Here is a 22,165-nt window from a genome sequence, read left to right as displayed (position 1 = left end):
TATACCATGAAATTTGTGTTTAATAGCGCCATCTACTAGAATAGTGCGGAACTACTTCGAACTGATAATAATGAGCGGACCAATTGTTTGTTTTGTATCCCGCCAACGGTACGCAACGACTTTACTACGCTTGCGCGGTGGAAGGGATATAGTAAACTCAATGAAATGAAATTTTTTAATCAGTAGGCGTTTCGTTTCGTTGTCGACAGTGCACAGTGCGTTGAATCGTGTAAAATAAGTGTAATCTCGCCTACACGCGATTTATAAATAAACTTTTGTGTTGTGCACTGATTGGATTTGTTGAAAATGGCCACTGCTCCAGTTAAGAAGGTCCCCATACATTTACAGGTAAGTCCACAAGCACCTGTTGTTTTCGGCTTTTGTAATTCGTAACGATAAAATATCGCGAAAAATTCACCGGTTTTGATTAAGTTTAATAGTTTCTACATTATAAAAACGAAAAAATGAGTTTCTCTGTTAGCTACAAAGCTGTTTTAGTTTTTTTTAGTGATGCTACTGACCTATTTTGTCAAAAATTAGGTTGACTGTTGCGAAAACGCTTAGCTTATAAATAGATTCACCACCGGGTTTTCGCTGTTTAAAATATTAATTTATGAACTAATCACAGTCTAATGAACACTTTTAGTAGGTATTTAATATTTACTAGCTGTCACTTATCGACGTATTCATATTTAACATTGATAAAAGTATCGGTGTCACAAACATAGAAGGTAGTTCGTTAATATACTGATAATTTATTACTTCAAATTATCCTAGGTACTCGAATTTGTTAGTAAAGAACAGGAAATCGCTCACGGAATATGAACCCTTCGCAAATTCTCTGTGTCGGTTCTTGACCTCAAAACTATGGCTATTCACCCGAATCACTCGTATAGTCGCCATCAGATATATCTGAGCGGTCAAGGCTCTCACAAATATCTGAACGCCTCTATTGTCAAGGCGTTAGAGTGCGTGTTCAGATATTGTGAACACCTCGGGCGCTCCGATATATCTGAGGGTGACTGTACCTACACATCCATCCAAACGTGACATGCGCAGTAACTCAGGGATTTAAGATGAGAAGAAAGTAAGCCTACAACAAAAAATTGTACAATCCGTTAGTAGGAAGGTATAATATATTAGAATAGAATAGATTTTGTTTTAAACACACAAACAGTGAATACACATACATAAAAGAGAATATAGTGAGAATAAAGTGTCACGAAATGGCCTCACCTCAGCATGTTGCTGGCGTCTTCCAGCGCTGATCTTCCGATGAAATCTCTGCTGATAATCTTTCGGTATTAGGTATTCTACTATGTAAGTATGGAGTAGGTTGGTTGATAGGTATCAATAATATTTTTTGTTCCAATTTTAAATTGTTTATGCCGGCCGGCATTTTGTCCTTGACTCGTACCGGTCGTACCTATGAAACACTACCTATAATGGGCGCGGCGATAAGAATGGTAATAGGTTGTACTTGACATTGTCGATTAGGGCACCTTGTTACCTAAAGAAAGGCTATCTTTGGAAATTTAAACAAGTGCGAGTCGGGCTCGCGCACGAATGGTTCCGTACCATTATGCAAAATAAACGGCAAAAAAATCACGTTTGTTGTATGGGAGCCCCACTTAAATATTTATTTTATTCTGTTTTTAGTATTTGTTGTTTTTACCCTTTGGGTACGGAACCCTAAAAAAGCACTATGAGCACAGTCAGCAGCAGAAGTATATGTACTTTAATTATTTTGACCACAGCTTTATTATTAAAGCGTGTTCAGATCATTTTGAACACTTGATCCGTTTAGTTAGTTCTGAACTTTGCTCCCTGGTTAAACAAAATGTGTGATTTCACTTGTCTGTAGAAATAGTAGATTGTACAACAAGGGCATAAAGCGATCCATCATAATCCGAGGCAATTTATTGGTCCGAGCGCAGCGAGGACCAATATAGTCGAGGATAAAAATGAACATTTATGTTATGCCTGAGATAAATTGCCTCGGATAAGAATGGATCGTTTTATGCCCTTGTACAATCTACTATTATTCAGCAGTTCAGTTTAAATCATTGGTCAGCAAAAGAGTAACCTATTAGTCTAAGCTCTAATCGTTGCTGACCATCTGACTTTAGCTGACCTGCCGATGCCGAGCTGACGTTTACATGGCTTCATGATGTAGCTCTCTAAAACTTGTATACGAGTTATCTCTTTAGAGGAACTTAGTAGTGAAAATGAAAATCTATTGTTGACTTGTTGGGTAGTCTAGTGGTTTCCAAATGCATCATTTCGAGTTGAGATTTAAGAGTCCCCGTACAAACGTAGTTACGCTCTCATTTTGAAACGACTAGCTTCATAGCTTTGAAACTTTGTACTTACAATAGGATTAGGTATATCTAGGTTTGTAATTAGTTAATCCAGCTTCAGATACAATAAATTATTATTAGATTTAAGATTATTAGATCTAAGTATTAGTATGTATGTTACTAACACATTATGGACTATTGTTCGAAATAAATTATTATTGAATTGAATTAAATTGAATTGAACTGAATAGTAAAAAAAATATAGCGAATTTAAGTTTTTCATACAAAACTTGTTTTTGCTCTATTTCGTTTGTTTTATATACTAGAGCTATATAAACTAATTACAGACCTAGATATATCTCATGTCACTGTATGTGCAAAGTTTCATTATAATCCAACACGTAGTTTTAAAATAAGAACGAAACTCCTTTTGTATGGGAAGGTGAAATTCGGCCGAGCTTGCCGGGGACCATGTTTGAGTACTGGTACTAAATTGGTCTTAAATCCAATTGAAAGCTAATAAGTAAGTACCTAAAATTTTACGACATTCTAAATTACTGTCACAAACAATGTTAGTTTCTCCGACTTTCCCTTGCAATGTTTCCAATACTGCAACTGTACTCGAACCATTTATGACCCTGTCAACTAAAACAACTTATGAACCTACTTCGTGCGGTTGTTTTATGACGTTTCGGTTCTGAGATGGATTGTTTAGTTTGTTAAATAGTAAAACAGATAGTTCCAACATTTCGTTTAACGATGGCTTTCGCCGTAAACATGATGTCATGGACGGAAAGCGAACATACTAAGGAAGCAAAGAGCAAATAGAAGAAAAGTGACATCAGAGAAAGGTTTCAATAGTGGCAATAGTGCTAGCGGTACGCCACGCCAACAAACGTTGCAAAGCATTAAAATCGGTACGATTGATCTTCAGGCCATTTGAATCAATTTGACCAGTAGAACCAACAAAAATAAAAAAATGGAGAGGAGTTATAATTTTAATAATTTTAATCAGGCAACAAGGCCCATATTACGGCTACCTTACAGACTATATTATTACAATAACTTAAATTAAACTAAAACTATTTACTACTTAAATAACTAACTTAGCCCAACAGCACTCCTGTTGTCCATGTGCATGGCATTCCATTTGTTTACTATTGGACAATCTAACCTGTCCAAAACAGTATTCAGAAGGCTGCTGGGGCTGTCCCTAACACGGCGCATCAGGGAGGCCACTCTCTTGCGCATTATGGCTTGGAAGCCGTCCACGCGAGCTTCGGCAAACATCCCCGACGCACTGCAAAATCGAGGCAACCCCAACAACATTCTGAAACCGTTATTATACTGAATGCGTAAAGCATTAAGGGAAGGCTGTTACTGAACCGGTGAGCTCCATCTTAGGCCCTGTCTTCGCTTTCCATCAGGTGTGACTAGGGCCAATCGCCGATCAGTTTATAATAATAAAAAAAAATCTCTGCGTACACTTGACCCACAGGCTGCACGCATAAAAAGACTGACAAAATGCCCTAAAAAGAGTTATTTTGACACTCCCCGTACAACGTGCAAACCTGCGAGCCAACATGTTGCTTCTCACCGCTAATGCCCTACGCTCCCGCTCCACGTCAAGGTCATCAGAGAGGTCCTCAGTGACCCAGTGCCCCAGATACTTGAACTGAGTGACAGTTTTCAACTCAACTCCTCCAAATTTTAGTGGTGGTATGTACATCGGCTTTTTTGTACCCGCCTTAAACAAGAGTAGCTCACTTTTTAGTTATGACGTCATCTTTTTTGGTATGGGAAAAAAAATATTGTCCAGAAACCTACCGTGTGTGGTATTAAATGAAAGGGCTTTTTGAGCTAAAAATATATAACATCATTACCTTTTAATCTTTTTTTTATTAGAATGCACCTAACGACGAAGCTAAAGATAAGAGATCTATTTTTCCTCTATTAGGTAGGTACAATCGAGGACATACCCGGTGAACCACCTTAAGGGCAAAAATCGTTTAAACGGCAGACGGTCAGGCGATAATCGATATCATAAGAGTGATAACCAATAGCATGGCACTTGAAAATGTGGGTGTTGAGAAAAAGGCCGTCATTGACTTTGTGACGGGCGGCATTTGCAAACTAAGATAAGGAATTCAAAATGCATCTTAGTTGGTTATCTTTATGGGGAGGCGAAGCTTAGCCTAAACAACAACTAATAAACTGTCCTTACTACCTATTGTTTGTCTCATTACCTGTTTTTACCACAGGTTTTTACCCTTTTCATTATTAAGATAAATAATCCTAAATGCATCGTAATTGGTTATCTCTATGGGAGGCGGAGTTTAGCTCGCTCGTAAGGATCGAGGTAAAATTTTTCTGAAGTGGTTCACCGGGAATGTCCCCGATTGTACTACCTGTACCTACGATACGCTTGCAACCCTTGTGGTAGCTCTGGCGTTTGCACTTGCAGGTGTCCATGGGTGACGGTAACCGCTTACTATCAGGCGATTCGTCTGCTTTTTGCCTCCTATATCATTAAAAATATCAAGTTGATTTTCACTTTATGGTTGACTGATAAAGGTTTTCTTTTATGTGCAATAAAAAGAAATGATTCATATTAGTTCCTGATTCTGCATATGTAAGTTTTCTGCGTCGTTGGTTTAGAAGCAAAAAATATATATGACGTACTATGCAATTTTGCCGTTAAGTGTAGACTTAACCTTTTGGACGCCAATGACCGATATAAACGCACCGTAGGTTCAACGCCAAAGACCGATTAATCGGTCATAGACCACAGCAACATAGACCTACATGCATATGCATAAAGTTCAATTTCAGTTGTGACTTTGACAATTCGGTGACTTAGCATCTGGATGACTGCTTTTGTGTTTGACACGGCGTCGAAAAGGTTAACCGCAAAATTACATAGCCACTTTATGATTAAATTCGCTCATAAGGCGTCCATGCTATTTTCTATATAACCAATCAGGCAAGATGACATTCGTTTACCGACTAAACTGTATCGGCGGGATGACAGATGCGACGAAGTCACGTGATCATTTCCATAGGTACAGTCAGCTGCAGAGAAAAGGTACCCCCCCCCCCCTGCATAGAAGTATGTATATGCAAAGGTGCTAAGCGAATGGTATTGTTGACTGTACATTATTTAAGATTCGATTGGCCTTTTCTTTAAGTGATTGACTCTCGGCTAAGCCCCCAGGTAGATCCGAGGACCAATAAATAGGTTTCTAGGCTTTCATTATAGACACAATAAATCCAAATTAGTCCAATGCGGAAACTCGACCGCGTACAGAATACTCTATGAGAACGTGCTTCGCATATACTCAGACTCAGACGTAGGAAGTTTATAATGTCGTTGTTGTACAGTTAGCAGCAGAATTTTCTAAGCGGGCGAGGTGTTCAAAATGATCTTGACGCGACTTTATTGTTAAGAGAATAAGAGCGTGTCACGGTAATTTTGAACACCTTATATACCATATTTTGAATATACCACTTGGTTATAATTTTGACCAGAAACTTTTGTATATTTGTCTTTATCGTAGTCATAAAACCAAGATCCGCCAGCACCAGCGAGTAAACACGATTTTTTGCCTCCGCTCTGAATGATGTAGGTACAGGATTCAAAAGATTTTAATATTTTACATTATTTTAATTTTCAAAATTTCTAAATTATCTTTATCAGGACATGCTTAAATATTAATATTATAACCTTGACATAACTACTTTAAATAATTGTACCTAATTTAATTTTTTTTAACTATTTTTTCATAAATTAAAATTAAAACTCACGGCCACATCGTCTAGCTAGCACCATCCATATTCGTGATCTATTTTCTCCTTCTCTGCATTCTGTCTCGGTCTTATGGCATTGGCCATAGAGTTTAAGATTACTTGAACCGGTTGCATCAGTTTTTGATGCTCTTTGAATGCTTTCCGATAATTCCGATCATCTGACAGCCACTTGAACTATCTTTAGCGTTAACCTCTATTGGTAACATTTGTTATGTGCTACAATATTAGGTACTCGTAAGTCGCCCGTCCGATGGCAAGCGGTTACCGTAGCCTATGGAGGCCTGTGACGTCAGTAATAGTGATTTAGAAAATTGTGTCACCGTGGTAGTGTGCGTGCGTGGCGTTTAAGTTATTTTAGTTTTGATTCTCGGTGAAAGTTAATAATTGATAAATACAAGGTTAATAAAACTCATATCTCACAAAGGAATGCCAAGTGCGAGTCGGACTCGCGCACCGAAGGTTCCGTACTTTTTAGTATTTGTTGTTATAGCGGCAACAGAAATACATCATCTGGGAAAATTTCAACTGTCTAGCTATCACGGTTCATGAGATACAGCCTGGTGACAGACAGACAGACGGACAGCGGAGTCTTAGTAATAGGGTCCCGTTTTTACCCTTTGCTACCCTAAAAATTTACATAAACGAGAAGTTTAATCAACTATGCTTTATATGACATCCGCTTAGTATGACGTGTTTGTCACTTCCCTTCGATGTCATTATAAGCGGATTCTACTGTATATAAAATTTTAGCTTTCTCGTTATACGCAATTTTTAGTTAATAGCTTGTAACAGTAACACTGTTTATTATTATGATCGTTACCTACCTTTGGGGATGAGCTTGTAAAAGTATTGAAAAGTGTATATCCTTTTCAATACTTTTACAAGCTTTCTTTGTCGGCACCGTCTCTTTGTGTTTATCCATCTTTGTTTTATTTCTTTGTCAGTGTCCGAATATTGTTAACTTTAGGTAATAAACCAATTTGTAGCCAGCGTGCGAAACGCTAGGATTCGCCATGTGCAAAACCGTTATCGGTTTGGTATATACATTATGCGTCGACCTTCTGATTATATATCGCTCCCTACCTGTCATTGTAATTTTTGTTATAAACGTTACGTCTGAACTTTTATTTCCACAATCCAAACACCATAGTACATATGGTATGGTACCCCACTGCCAAACAAGCTTTGATGGCGTTGCTCGTGCTCGTACGTACGTAAAACACTTGCGAATACAATCAGACGTTTAATTTGGCTAGCAGGCACAGGAAACGACAATGCTCTAATTCAAGGTCGGTTTTATTAACAAATGCCCCTAGACATGTTCAATGTGGATAACCTCATAATTACTTACATACGTGTGCCATACGATTACGTTATAAGACGAAGATATATTAATACATATATGTTGTGTACTGTCAGCGAATGCGTTAAGCGAGTCAGCGAATGCGTTAAGCGAGTCAGCTTCGGCGAGTGTCCATCCCCAAAGCCTTTCACAAGCTTCATCAAACCAGTTTAATCGTTAAAAAACAGCAGTTAGTTTCACTTCATTTCACATTCATATTGGATCAACAAAACGTAACGTATCGAAGGTTGGCTAGAAGAGATTGGTTGGTTTTGACGACCGGTCTGGCCTAGTGGGTAGTGACCCTGTCTGTGAAGCCGATGGTCCTGGGTTCGAATCCCGGTAAGGGCATTTATTTGTGTGATGAGCACAGATATTTGTTCCTGAGTCATGGGTGTTTTCTATGTATTTAAGTATTTATATATTTATATCGTTGTCCGAGTACCCATAACACAAGCCTCCTTGGGCTTAACGTGGGACTTAGTCAAACTGTGTAACTGTGTAAGAGATCCATTATAGGGATAAGTTCGCCTTTGTACATTGTATATACATATTTCGTTTTTTAGGGTTCCGTACCCAAAGGGTAAAAACGGGACCCTATTACTAAGACTCCGCTGTCCGTCTGTTACCGGGCTGTATCTCATGAACCGTGATAGCTAGACAGTTGAAATTTTCACAGATGATGTATTTCTGTTGTCGCTATAATAACAAATACTAAAAAGTACGAAACCCTCGGTGCGCGAGTCCGACTCGCACTTGGCCGGTTTTATTGTGTTTGTTATCTGTCTTATGTACAATTCACGCAAATAAACGATATTCTATTCTATTCTATTCTAAAAGTCCTAAAGAATTCAGTCCATCAAACATGTTGGCACGCACAAAGTTTGTTTGGCAAATTTATGCAGCGTGAGAAACGCAAATAGATGCAGAGTTTTGTGATTTCACACTTGAATCGTGACGAAATGCGTTTTAAACGGTTTCGTAGGTGCAACTGGGGAGGTAAGTACCTCCACCTTACAGAAAACCGCAGCCAAATAACACTAGACCCTACTAATAGTGTTGTGTTCCTGCCGGTGAGTAAGGTTGCCAGAGCTCGAGGGAGAGGAGTGTTAGGGTCGGCAACGCGCATGTAACTCCTCTGGAGTTGCAGGCGTACATAGGCTATGGAAACTGCTTAACATCAGGCGGGCCGTATGCTTGTTACCTACGTAGTGTAAAAAAAAAAAACTTGTGTGAGTAACAGTTGACAGGGGCATTAGGTAAGTTTTTTGGGTCTGTATTGTTTGACATAATTATTGAAAGTCATAATGTAATGATTGTCATATTATCATTTGTCATAATTTGGTTTTTCTCAGAAACGCGTAACTTTTCAGAATTGCCATAAAACAAACCTAACCTAACCTAAGCTATCTATAGGATGACCCGAGGAAAATCCTGAAAAGTTAACGGTTTCAGAAATATGACTAATGATAATATGTTGTCAATTGTCATATTATCATTAGTCATAATTCTGAATTACATTATGACTTTCAATAATTATGTCAAACAAAGGGACCCCAAGTTTTTACATACACCTACCTAAGAATGTCAAAAGTGTTATCACTTATCAGATTTGCAAATCAGAATATGTATATGCATTAATAATATCCTCTCTAATGATAATAATATGATAACCATGATCCTTTAATCTGATACCGTCATATTGAAACGGAAACTAGAGCTGTCTATTCTGAGCAGGGGACGTCTTCCCCTGTACACAATCACCCATAAATGTGCCATTTTCAACCAAAAGGGTACTTATTGTCGCTTGTCAGTAAGGCGCTATTTCCATATAGCTTCAATTAGAAATCAACCTTATCAACAAGCGACAATGTGGTACCTTTTGGTTGAAAACGTCACATAATGATTTATGCGAGTGTTTAAATGCGTTCTAACCACAAAACACACAATACAGGTTGTAAACGCAGTATAAGGATTAAGGACTTAGGAAATACGGTTGATGATCATAGATATCGTAAGTACATATGTAAGTATATCGTTTAATAGCGACCCGCCCCGGCTTCGCACGGCTGATGTATTTTGTATATAAACCTTCCTCTTGAATCACTTATCTATTAAAAAAACCGCATCAAAATCCGTTGCATAGTTTTAAAGATCTAAGCGTACATAGGGACAGACAGACAGCAGGAAGCGACTTTGTTTTATACTATGTAGTGACTGTATTACTTGATCACTATGATCCTACAATCTGTGTTATTTATGCGTCATAATTTCATAGAAGTTTGACGTTTAAAATAACACTTGCACTGCGTACGCTATCAAAATCGTTGCAGACTTTACTTGGTCTAACTCTACCGTCATATTGAAACGGAAACTAGAGCTGTCTATTCTAAGAAGGGGACGTCTTCCCCTGTGCACAATCACCCATAAATAATGATTTATGCAAGCGTTTAAATGCGTTCTAACCACAAAACACACAATCAGAGTTGGATTCTCAGTATTATGACATTAATGACTGTTTAAGGTTGCATGACTCCGATGGAACCTAGATTATACGTGGCTTTCCTTCAGATAAGGGTTCTTATGCTTCATGTGCAATAAGGACCTTTCTATCAGAATTTCTGTAGGAATTTCAGATGTAAAGGACCTTATGATGTGAAGCATAAGGACCCTTCTGTGATGGAGAGCCACAATTATGTAGGCATATAATATGTAGGAATATGTGTGTTTACGCACAAAAAAAACACCGTGCTTAGGTACCTACCTCTATTTACTTTCCTATGATAGGCATTCCAGAATAGAAACTTCCTTTGATTCCTATGAAAACTTTCAGAACTGTCAACGTTTTAGAATCTCTATGAAGGTTGCAGTGCCTACTGAAAAAACATACCTATGCTACTAGCCCTACTATATACTGTAGTTTCAGTGATTACGTCATTATCTCAGTAATTATAAGCATTACAAACAAGGTTTATTAGCAAAATTTATTCGATACGAAGTTTGTTTTGTTCGAATTGTAATCTCATTGTATGCCAACTCCCCTAAGTTAAAACACTGGTTAATATGTTGACTGCGGACCAACCGTCAAGTGGGAACGAGTTTAACCGTTCACGCGTTCCCGGAACGTGGGGTTAGAATTTAGTATACATTTCCGACCTACGGCAGAAGAGCGTAACAAACATTCCAGTTTGTGCTAAATAAATTGTTCTGAGCTTGTAGGTAGAGTTACTTAGTTGCACTTAGTCACGTTTCTTAATTTCGCAATTTTGAGTATGAATTTGTTATTTTTTTGTGTTATATATATACTCAATGTAAGTACCTAATAAACAAAAACCTTACTTAATTTTATATACTTACATATTTGAAATTTCGGTTAAACAAATTTTCTCGAGGATAAAACTTAGATCAAATCTCGTCTTCTAAGCCCATTTTAAATATTATCGAAACCTTTATAGTTGGGGAGCCCATAAGGGGTTTTTTGTAGTTACTCGAGCGCGTCAAATTAAGATACGAGTGATATCTTGCTACCCCGTGGAGTCTACCTATACCACTTTTAGCCGTCTATGTCGAGCCGTTGGTTGGTGGTTCAACAAATCGTTAAGCAGATTGTGGATTTGGTCATTTTAATCCAAATTAATGCTATAATTGTACTATTACTAAATCTGGCAATTATTTGTACGCATTTACTTAATCTGATCTGGTTACAATGTGAAAATCGGTCGTCGAACTTGTAGTCGTCAAATTAAGGAAATGTGAACAAATAAGTGTCATATTAAGTTATAGAAAAATTATAGCATTAACTTGAATCAAAACGACCAAATCCACAATCTACTTAACTATTTTTTTAAAATCTGTAGACGCTTTCCTGTTCGCTGGAAAAAAAAAGGTTTATATAACCTTTTTTTCTTCTTATATTCTTATCATCTACTCTTTCGATGCCAATAGGTCTCTGACTATACGACGCTCGAGTAACTACACATTTAGCATCGCCGGCTCCCCAGCTATTAGAGCCGTTTTCTAGTGCTCATTAAATAACTCGTTCAATAATAGGTATAGAAAATTTAGTTTACAGTGTACGAAAACTATACCTATAGTTTTCGTAGTATATTTAGTTTGGGCAGTACACATTGGATTAAATAATTTATGGATTTGGCATTGTAGCTAAAATTTAAATAAGTCTAAATGTCAGTGTCTGCAGATTTACATAATCCAAGAAACTATGCAAATTCAAGCTAAATGAGAAGAAACCTAAGATATCACTACCCGTTATAAAACAGTCTCCCACCGCGTCTGTATGTTTCTGTGTATGTATGTTCGCGATAAACTCTAAAAGTACTGAACGGATTTTCATACGGTTTTCACCTATCGATAGAGTCATTCTTGAGGAATGTTTAGGTGTATAATTTGTTAATATTTTGTGTAACCCGTGCGAAGCCGGGGCGGATCTCTAGTTTTGTTACTAAATTGATACTGGGAGAGCATGAGAAGAGTTTTATCTATCATTATTAATTGCCTAAAAATGTCCCTCAGCGTATTGTATATGTATGTAATTCCCTGGATATTATGTAAGGTCAGGTGCGGGATAAGAAAGAGGAACACAACTATTTTTGGCAAAACACTTATTCGCTGTGCATATAACATGCATCTAACAAAAACCGGCCAAGTGCGAGTCGGACTCCAAATGGGTTCGTAACATTATGCAAAAAACGGCAAAAAAATCACGTTTGTTGTAACCCCACTTAAATATTTATTTTATTCTGTTTTTAGTATTTGTTGTTATAGCGGCAACAGAAATACAGCATCTGTAAAAATTTCAACTGTCACGGTTCATGAGATACAGCCAGGTGACAGACAGACATACAGACGGACAGAGGAGTCTTAGTAATAGGGTCCCGTTTTTACCCTTTGGCTACGGAACCCTTAAAATGCCCACAATTTGCGAACTTCGGTGTTCGCGGTAGGCTCTGAGAGCTCCATCTATGTCGAGTCATCGGGATATAGGATGTCCCTCTAATGCTATCTTATCTTAAGTTTGAACTGTTTGAACACTGGTGAGAATTAGGCCAAAAGTGACGAAACACGCTAAGTATAGGCAGGGCAAACCAAATAAGCAATCTTTTAAGATAGTACGTTTTTTCTTAATGTAAAATGTAAACGAAATCTCAAGATTTCAATAACCAGACAAAAATGGACTCTGAAGCCTATTAACATATGTACCTAGCTACTAAATTAGATCAGGAAAAAGTATGATTAATTGTACCTACTAAATTTAATTTAGAAACACATTTGCACAGTTGAAGTCAGGAACTGCCTTTTGATGACGTCACTCCCCTTACAAGTCCCCCTCGTGCCATTAGTTAGGGACACGCATATGTCTGCCTGTCTAGCCTCGGCGGTATTAGGTTATCAACCTATATGTGGTAATGGCACTAGAACATAAAACATTAAACTTTTCTTTAATTTCTAGGAATTGCCATGATGACGTCACTACCACTGCAAAAAGTTGCTATAACTCAGAATAAATAATAGTACTAGGTACAGAAGTTTCACGCTCTTACAAAACGCGTCTATTACGATAGATATGACCGCTAGGTCCGTTCCGTCCGTCCGTCCGAGCACGCGTCCGTTCCTTAGCGGTGCGCGGCAATTACTATGGCTAGACCCCAAAATTGGTGTGGGCCGCATGTACTTGTAGCGACGCGACGAAATCGCGGAGTGAGCCACGCCTGCCTATAATCTATATACTTACCTCGTAAAATTTGGCCAAGGGTTGAAAACAGCCTGTATATCTCTTATGACGTTTGATTTGATGTCAGGCACATGCACGTAGTATATTTTAATGCATCGTACGACGTCTTGTTGATAAGTGCAAAAACCCGCTATCAAGATTACCTAAGAAATTAATAATACATAGTTTACAGCAACCTTAAAGCCACGATTAGATAAGATTGATAAGAGTATTTCAACAATTTCTGTGAACATATATTTAACCTTAATTAATTTTAAGTTTTGTTGTACTTACTAATAACACTATATGGATCAAAATGATTCGAAAAAAATAATTGAATTAAATTGAATATAAATTCAAATTTAAATAAATATAAATTTGTGAACAAAAACAGAAACTTCATAAATATAGACAGGGGAAAGTAAGAATATTATTTTGTATAAAATATGGACAACATGACTCAGTAGGACTAATTGAAAATATGGCTCTAATACAGCGTTTTTGATCAATGAATAAATTATGCTTGTCTGTGCAGTTTCCCCAGATTACCACGCCGTATCATAAAATAGAATTTATTATTTAATCTTTACTGCTGATCGTTTACTTTTATAACTTGAATAACTTTTCATTTGACTTAAACCTACTCGTCATCAAATTGTGGTGAAGAAGTTGAAAAATGAGAAAAGTATAGGTATTTTTGTTCGTTTCTTTTTGAAACGTTTTTGTAGCTAAATCAACATAATTCGGTGAAAATCACTACATAGTATAAAACAAAGTCATTCTCCGCTGTCTGTCTGTCCCTATGTATGCTTAGATCTTTAAAACTACGCAACTGATTTTGATGCGGTTTTCACCTATCAATAGAGTAATTCTTGAGAACGGTTTTAGTGTGTAATTTGTAAAGGTTTTGTGTAACCCGTGCGAAGCTGGGCCGGGTCGAAATAATTTACAAATGTTTATCTTGCTTTGTATAACAGTTTAATTAAGGGGTAAGGGTAAGAAAAACATAGTTTATTTTGTGCGTTTTGATACCATAAATAAAATTTTCTTGCCTCGGTGTTCGTCTTACCCAAACAGATTTTCTGACTTCGCATTAGAATTTAGATGCCTGCCCAAATGTGCCTTACAAAAACATCGATGCATTATCGAAGTTCATTGACTTACGATTTACTTTACTGCCGCTTTTAAATATAAATAATCGGGTTAATGACTACTTTTAAAGGTTAAGTTAAGAGGCCGTAGTCGATTTTGGAGCAAAAATTTTAAATTGATAGATTTAGTCGTTGAAATTATACACGTTTTGTTACGTAATATCTAAATAACAAGTATTGGTTTCTATTAGCACGTCTTCTCATCTTGCCTTTTAATAATGAGGTCGCAAGCGTGCGTCACCGGTAATATATGAAAAGAAGGGGCAGTTTTTAAAAATTCATCAAAAATGTATTGTGGTAAATTATACAAATTGATGTATAAGAATAGTTTTAACAAATGTTGTAGATTGTTTAAGTATCAAAATTACGTTGAAATTAAGTCGATTTTCAGAGAAATTGTCACTTGTTTTGAAGTAATTTCTGGAGAAAATTGATTTCGTCTAACTTTCATTTACACTACTTCAAAGTCATAATAATAAAAATGTAGTCTGATAAACGTCAAGTACAGGATATGTGTAATACAAAATTACCATGTTTAGCCGTCCAAACTTTACGAAATTTACAAATAAGAGCGACAAAATCAGTGCTTTACGCGCGTTTACCTAAACGTCCATCAGAAAAGCAAACATTACTAATTTAGTGAGTCTGTTTTCAACAAATTGATCTGATAAAAGGTAAGATAAGAAGCTGCGCTAATAGAAACCAGTACTTGTTATTTCAATTAGGTAACAAAAGGTGTACAATTTCACCGACTAAATCTATCAATTTTACATTTTTGCGACTAAAATCGACACCGTGGCATTAAATCGTTTATTGGCCATAATGGGGAAGGAAGCTACCGGTACTAGTTTCAAAGAAAAAGCGGTGTTTTATGTATACTTGACAATCTTATCTTGATATTACTGGCATTTTAGTTTTCATCCCACTTAGTATTGTTAAATCAATATCAGATTTTTAAATTCGAATTCCGCTGCAGTTTTATTGCATTGTTTTATCTTCCCAGCTGCATTTTTTCCGGATTGTGCATCAGTCGATTCGTCTGCGCGTTTGCCTCCAATTACTCATATATCATAAAAAACCGTACAATACCGAGGATCTTATATTATACTTTTTGATGATTAATTTTGAAATATTTGGTAGCATTAATTCGATTGGAATGGTATAACCCGATTTCACACTTTCCAAATTGACGTTCCACAAACATGACCCAATAAGAAAGACTTGGCTGGATTTGTTAGCATTTGTTTGTATTAATGTACCTAATGTTGTTTGGACAATGGATATGTGTATAGTGTGTATAAATATTGGCGGCCGATCGAGGCCCACTGACTATCAGTCCGCCGGACGATATCGGCCTGTCAGTTAAAACAAAAATTTGACAGTTCCGAACAACTGACCGGCCGATATCGTCCGGCGGACTGATAGTCAGTGGGCCCCTTAGATCAGACAGATCATGAACTTCTAGGCGTAATAATCGTGAATCGTGAAAATCATTGTCTCGTTCCCTGAGTCGACGGAGCTCTGCGACTGTATTTCTAGACAGTTTCGGGCATCTGTAGCAACCTAACGAACCTATTCTATCTATCTATTGGTTTAATGTGACTACCGTAAAAGTCAAAACGTTACACAGGAACTTTACTTTCTGATCTGTCTGATTTTACGATCGGCCGGACGAATACCGGGGATTAGTTTGTAAGGGATATCTACACAAAGTGACCCGTTTGTATTAGTAATAAGTGCAGTAATAGGTAAGTACTTTTTCTGTATCGTAGAGCAAAATATGACCAAGTACGTATGTATAGGTAGATTAGTTAAATTGGTCGTAGCCTACCCTTTGTGTTAAACCTTTGTCTTGTGCCCTTGCTGTATTCACAATGAAATTACATATGCATTGTGTAATGCATGTACAGTGCAATAATATCTTGCAGAACGAACGAAGTGCGCAGAAATAAGTATGTTTGTGGAGCCCCCACAGAGCCCCCATTTATAAAAGGCCCAAAATATATGTTTGTAGAAATGTTTGATTTCTTTTTTCAAAAAAAAAACTGCATCCAAAGTATTGTAATGTGTATTGTATGATGTAACATTATCGTTTAATTAATTATTTACGCATTTAACCTTGGTAATACAATACAACCACAATAACATTATTAAAGTAAAATTTTATTATAGGTATTGAAAAAATACTGAGTACTTCAATCTACCTATAGAATGATGTCCTGCGCCATAGCGAAAACAAGTATATTTGATGTATAATCGCAAAGTTCCATTCAATATCACTAGTTAAATAAGGGAAAAAATATATAAGGCTTCCGTTATGATAAGTGTTTTATCGAAAAGGAAAGGAGAAAAATTATACAACAAAGCTTTTAGCTGAACAAACATTTAGTCGGCTCGATTACTAAAGACAAGGCGTGAAATGTTTGGGTTTATGCAGTAAATGCAGGCGTTTCGAAATATATTTTGAGGAAAACCAATGATAGGTATTTTTGGTCAACCCACCTAGTGCCCTAATATAGAAGCAGGTCGTATTAAATATACAAAAATGTAAAAGGCGTACTTTTTGTGTATACATACAGAAATAAGTAAAACAAGTGCGAGTCGGACTCGCGTACGAAGGATTCCGTACCGTTACGGCAAAAAAATAACGTTTGTTGTATGGGATGCTGTGGCGGCAACAGAAATACATAATCTGTAAAAAAATTAAGCTGTCTAACTATCACGGTTCATGAGATACAGCCTGGTGACAGACAGACGGACAGTGGAGTCTTAGTAATAGGGTCCCGTTTTTACCCTTTGGCTACGGAACCCTAAAAATTACGTTTATAATATCACTCCCTCGCTGTATACAAGCTTTTATTTAACTTGCCCTGTTAGTATGCGTGTTAATAGTTAGCGTGGGTCGAATCTTGGAAGCCAAATTTGACCCACTTCCCGATTTCCGATTACATAGGTAAATCGGATGACAATGCAATATTATGATGACATGGAGGTGATCTGATGATGGAGACAGGAGCCATGGAAACTGTGATAAAAGAACGCAAACTAATAGTGTTTGGAGTTGTTAGAATTGTGTCAGATTTAGTTGCCTGTGGAAAGAAAAGATAGCGATAAAAGATTATACCAAAATTAAATTTTTTGCCAAAAACATTTCTGTTCATGTCGCTGCGGAGTTAGCTTAGGTGGACTCTAGAAACTATGAGACCACCGACTTAAAAGTACTTCAGGGTGCTTTGCCATGATGCCGATCGCTTACGCTCCGTAGCGAACGAAACGCCAATGTCTCTGTCGATGTCGCACTAATATGGAAGAGTGATAGAGAGAGACTAAGAGTATCGTTCACCACGGCGCATACGAATCTCATCTTGGCGACGCACCCAGGTATATCAAGATATAACTAAAATATAAACCCGAATAACACCAAGGAAAAATCATTATTTTAGTCTATGAATGTCTTTGAATGTCTTTTTGAAAGTGTTTATTTTGGCAGGTTAAATAAAAACATCTCTGGTTTAGAAGAGCTTTGTTGTCTGTTTTAAAAATACCTCTTACCAAAACATATTTCAATAACACACCTATTTATTTTCTTTAGTTGCGTTGTTTCAGCACCTCATAAATCTATTTATAAACTCACGAACTTATGCGTAGGTGAACCTATATATATTACCTTTCAAATACATATGTACCTATAATTATAAGTCAATAAATTCAACATATACTCGTAAGAACCAACTCACACGCAATTACATTATATTGCTTCTTAGGTTCTTACCATCAGCCATCAGTAACTTTTTTTATGATACCTAGATATGTGACGTTTTCAACCAAAAGGTACCACATTGTCGCTTGTCGATAAGGTTGATTTTAAATTGAAACTATATGGAAATAGCGCCTGATTGACAACCGACAATAAGTACCCTTTTGGTTGAGAATGGCATGCACATATATTAAGGCAAACGACCAGGCGAACCGTCTGATGGTAAGCAATTACCGGCGCGCGGCGCCCAACTGACACCCGCAACACCAGAGGGTTTGTTAATTTAATGCGTTGCCGACCTCCGCTTTCGGGGGCTTTCGGTTCGGGTATGGTATACGCTATTTTCTTGAAGGTCTGAAGGTCGTATCGGTCCCGCAGACGACAGTTCATTCCACAGTTTACCTTACAAACTATGGACTACTTCTACAATCTGTATGGACTAGTCATTTTAAAAAGAAAACCACCTTTGTTTGCACCTCATAACTCTATTTCTGAAATTAATGCTAACTCATGAACTCTGTGCGTGGGTGAACTTTGCAAATAAGTCAATAAACCCAACATACAAGAACTAACTCTCACGCGATTACATTATATCGCTTCTTGTCAGCCAGTATACAATCTATGGCTTGTCAATTTAAAAAGAAAACCAATGAAAGTAGTTTTCACGCGTTTCCCCTGGTCTTGTTTTTCTGGATCTGAGGCTATGGCGCGATCGTGATGCCAATTCTGTTTGCCATGGTTTCTTATGTTATTTTGATAGGACCTGACCGTGAGCACCAATCAGTTAGCGGCTCCCGCTGATTAATGTTGACGAAATGCCGTCAAGAGTCGTCTTACTAGGCATTTCGCTCGCACTTATTGATGCGCGTGAGCTGCCTACCTCGAAACACGAGAATCGTAATTTCGTTATCTGCCTCTACGGCTCGAGTATGCAAATCCGGATCCGAAATGTATGAGATTATCCGGATCTGGATCCGAATCTGCGGATCTTCCCATTTCTTCCGATACATTTCAGATCCGTCGTGCAAACCCTATGCAAGTGATACCGAAATTTCAATTTTGCGTGTTACGCGGTAGGCCCTCTGGTAACATGACTCAACGACGGATCGAAATGAGATGAAAACGACAAATTGCAAATTAACAAACAAGAATCAGCCTCCATGATGCCAATCACCTTGTGTTTTCTTCATGATTGCTATTTGCTATAAACAATGGTTACAAACAATGGTTACGCAATGCTTGGTATCACTTTTTCCCGTTAGATACACGTAACATTCAATTGATTGATACCTATTTATAAGTTTTGTCTGTATTTATGTTTTTTTTTTAGGTATAGTTAGGCTGTTGAGGTTCATGACTGAATCATATACTTACAATTTTTTTTGGCACCTCATTTAGTAGGTACTTGACAAGAAGGAAGGAGATAAATTGAATCAGTGGCAGGCAATATCAGATTATACCGCTCTTAAACAATTGCGACTTCCGAAAAAGGAAGAGACCGAAATGTGATGCTGGTATTGGTTCCTGTAAATTATTTAGCTATTAAGTAATTTAATAGCCGATTGCAAACAATATTTGAATCAAAATCTACGAAAAACTTAGCTTGCTGAAAGACCGGAAGATTTACCGTGCAAATTTAATTTTAGATAGTTATCCTCTAATTTCTATCCTCTAAGGGTTCCCGAAAAGTATAAACTAATAAGCCCATAAAAAAGAACTTCCGTTTGAAACAGATTGTTAATAAATCCCGCTCTTTGATCATTTGACAGTTCGCACAGCGTTCTCATTTCAAGCTTCACTTCACTGCTTCCACAAATAAACGTTACCCACATCCACACCAACTCGCGATCAGCGATAATGTCTATAACTTTATCGATGGCTATTTATCACTTTCTACTCTTTCTAGCGTATATGGAAACCGAGGGGAAGGCGCACCTTCTATTTTAGGCGTCACAATTTCAGTTTCAGCCCCGCGAGTTGTGGCGCGGACGCCATAGTCTGAGCGAATTAAAAAAATATCCAACCGCTAATATTTAAAACGTTCCATTTTTTTGAAAATGACCGTTGACGCTGGGAAAACCGTTTCAGGAATCAATATAAAAGTAAGTTACTAGTTTGAATTTTTAATCTTTGTTTTTCTTTTGTTTCTTAATTATAAATAACCCCAGATGTGGTCGTGAATTGAAGTATTGTTTCCAGTAAAAGTTAAGGGCTTATTTTGAACGTTCTTTGAATTTACTTTATTACGTTTCTGAATGCTATTGTGTACTAAAGTAACCTTTCGACGTGTTTAAGATGACAAAGGATCGAAAACCGGTTCGGAATGTTTTATGAGTTTTGCGCTGGATTCCTTGTGTGTAGAAATGGAAAGTTGTGTTATTTTAGGTACATAGCAGCAAAGCAAGCAGCAAAATTCAGTCGTAAGTTCTCAAAATACAGATTTAAATGGTTTTTTTTCTCCTATGGAATTATTAAAGAAGGATCAAAAAATATATATATCCGAGTCACTTATTGCTTACTCGGGCGGCACAGCTAATTTAGATAGCTAGTATAAGTACTCATTATATTCTCCTAGATAAAAAAAAATAAGAATAGTACTGTGGAGCTATATGGTATAAACTACACTAAACTCCTCTTTTCTCCTACTATGCGTAAAACCTCTTCATTTGTTTTCTTCATAGAAAATAGAAGAGGAAAGATGCTTGGGCACCTGCTACGACACGACGAATTTATCAAAAACATAATTGAAGGGAGAGTTGAGGCAAGGAGATGGAGGGGGAGAACAAGGAGAACATACATAGATCAAGTAAAGTAAAGGAAAAACTCAACGTCGTGTCGTATCAGGATGTCAAGGAGAAGGCAGAGGACCGACACATATGGAAATCGCTCCACTCCGAAAAGAGTATAACTCTTAAATATATGATGATGATGACTGTGGAGCTTGTCATACACTACTTACGGATTCATCATTTGTACTTACTTAGTTTATAATATTATAATAATAATTGAGAGCGCACTATTCGCCAACAAACTGTCTACAGATTGGCAAAACTTTTGTATACCTAGACATAAGTATATTTTTTGAAATAAATAAATAATATAAAAAATAATAATAATCAAATTAACATTTTTAAGTCGTTATCGTCGCCTCGACTAGCACCCATAGTACAAGCTTTGCTTAGTTTGAGGCTAGGTTAATCTGTGATAAGATGTCCCCTTATATTTATTTATGTATTTTTATTAAGTGTTTCATCTCTTATCCGACTTATCACATCAATTGAAGCATTTGAAATTCCTTGAGACGCCGATAAAAACGGCAACAATGAGACATTCCTGATAACCAACTACTTGAGATTTTACGAATGTTGATAAACTAAATACTCAAAAACAAGAAGCCAATCCCTGTTATGCACTAGGCATGTAAATTAATAATAAACATGTTTTTTTGAAGCACGGCCTTATTTGAGAATTGAGATGAAGCAGTTTTCGCATCTCTTACCTCAATGAACATTTGTGATTTCTTCAGCCGCCGATAAAATAGACAACCATAATTCCTGATTAAACCGAGACCGATGCGTCCGAGAGTTTACGAATGTGGATAAACTTAATTTGCCAAATACTCAAAAGCTATTGACATGTCATAGCCAATTTAGAGACAAGGAAATAACTGACCAAGAGAATGAGCGAGGCCGTTTAGGAGTCATGCTAGGCAATTGATACCTGTTCTCAATTTTTGCAATGTGATGAAATTGAAAATAAAACTAACAATTATTTTGATGACAAATTTAATTAACTTACCTATACTGCATCTCTTAGCACATCACCAGGGAGCCTAGCCAGGATGAAAACCACAAGTGCGAATCGGACTCGCGCACCGCGGGTTTCGTACTTTTTAGTATTGGTTGTTATAGCGGCAACAGAAATACATCTCTGTGAAAATTTCAACTGTCTAGCTGTCACGGTTCGTGCCTGGTGACAGACAGACAGCGGAGCCTTAGTAATAAGCTCCCGTTTTTACCCTTTGGGTACGGAACCCTAAAAACGCAAATCGGCATGACAGATGCTACGAATATTCACGTG

At 37.2% G+C, this 22,165-nt stretch overlaps 1 protein-coding gene across 2 annotated transcripts in view; it reads left to right on the top strand.

Annotated features, from left to right (window-relative positions):
• The first annotated feature begins 81 nt into the window (after positions 1–81).
• Positions 82–22,165, top strand: part of LOC134751409 (dihydropyrimidinase 1) — a 59,134-nt gene continuing 37,050 nt past the window's right edge. Inside the window, exon 1 of one of the 2 annotated variants that reach the window (XM_063686811.1) lies at positions 82–348. In XM_063686811.1, coding sequence (XP_063542881.1) covers positions 307–348 — 42 coding nt within the window. In that variant the 5' untranslated portion in view covers positions 82–306. Of the gene's footprint in view, positions 349–19,889; positions 20,188–22,165 lie in introns of those variants that run through there. The other variant, XM_063686810.1, reaches the window with a different exon arrangement.

This window comes from Cydia strobilella, chromosome 22, assembly GCF_947568885.1.
Source record: "Cydia strobilella chromosome 22, ilCydStro3.1, whole genome shotgun sequence".
Taxonomy (NCBI): Eukaryota; Metazoa; Arthropoda; class Insecta; order Lepidoptera; family Tortricidae; genus Cydia; species Cydia strobilella.
The sequence above is the reverse complement of the archived record's forward strand: the minus strand, read 5'-3'. Positions and strand labels throughout refer to the sequence as shown.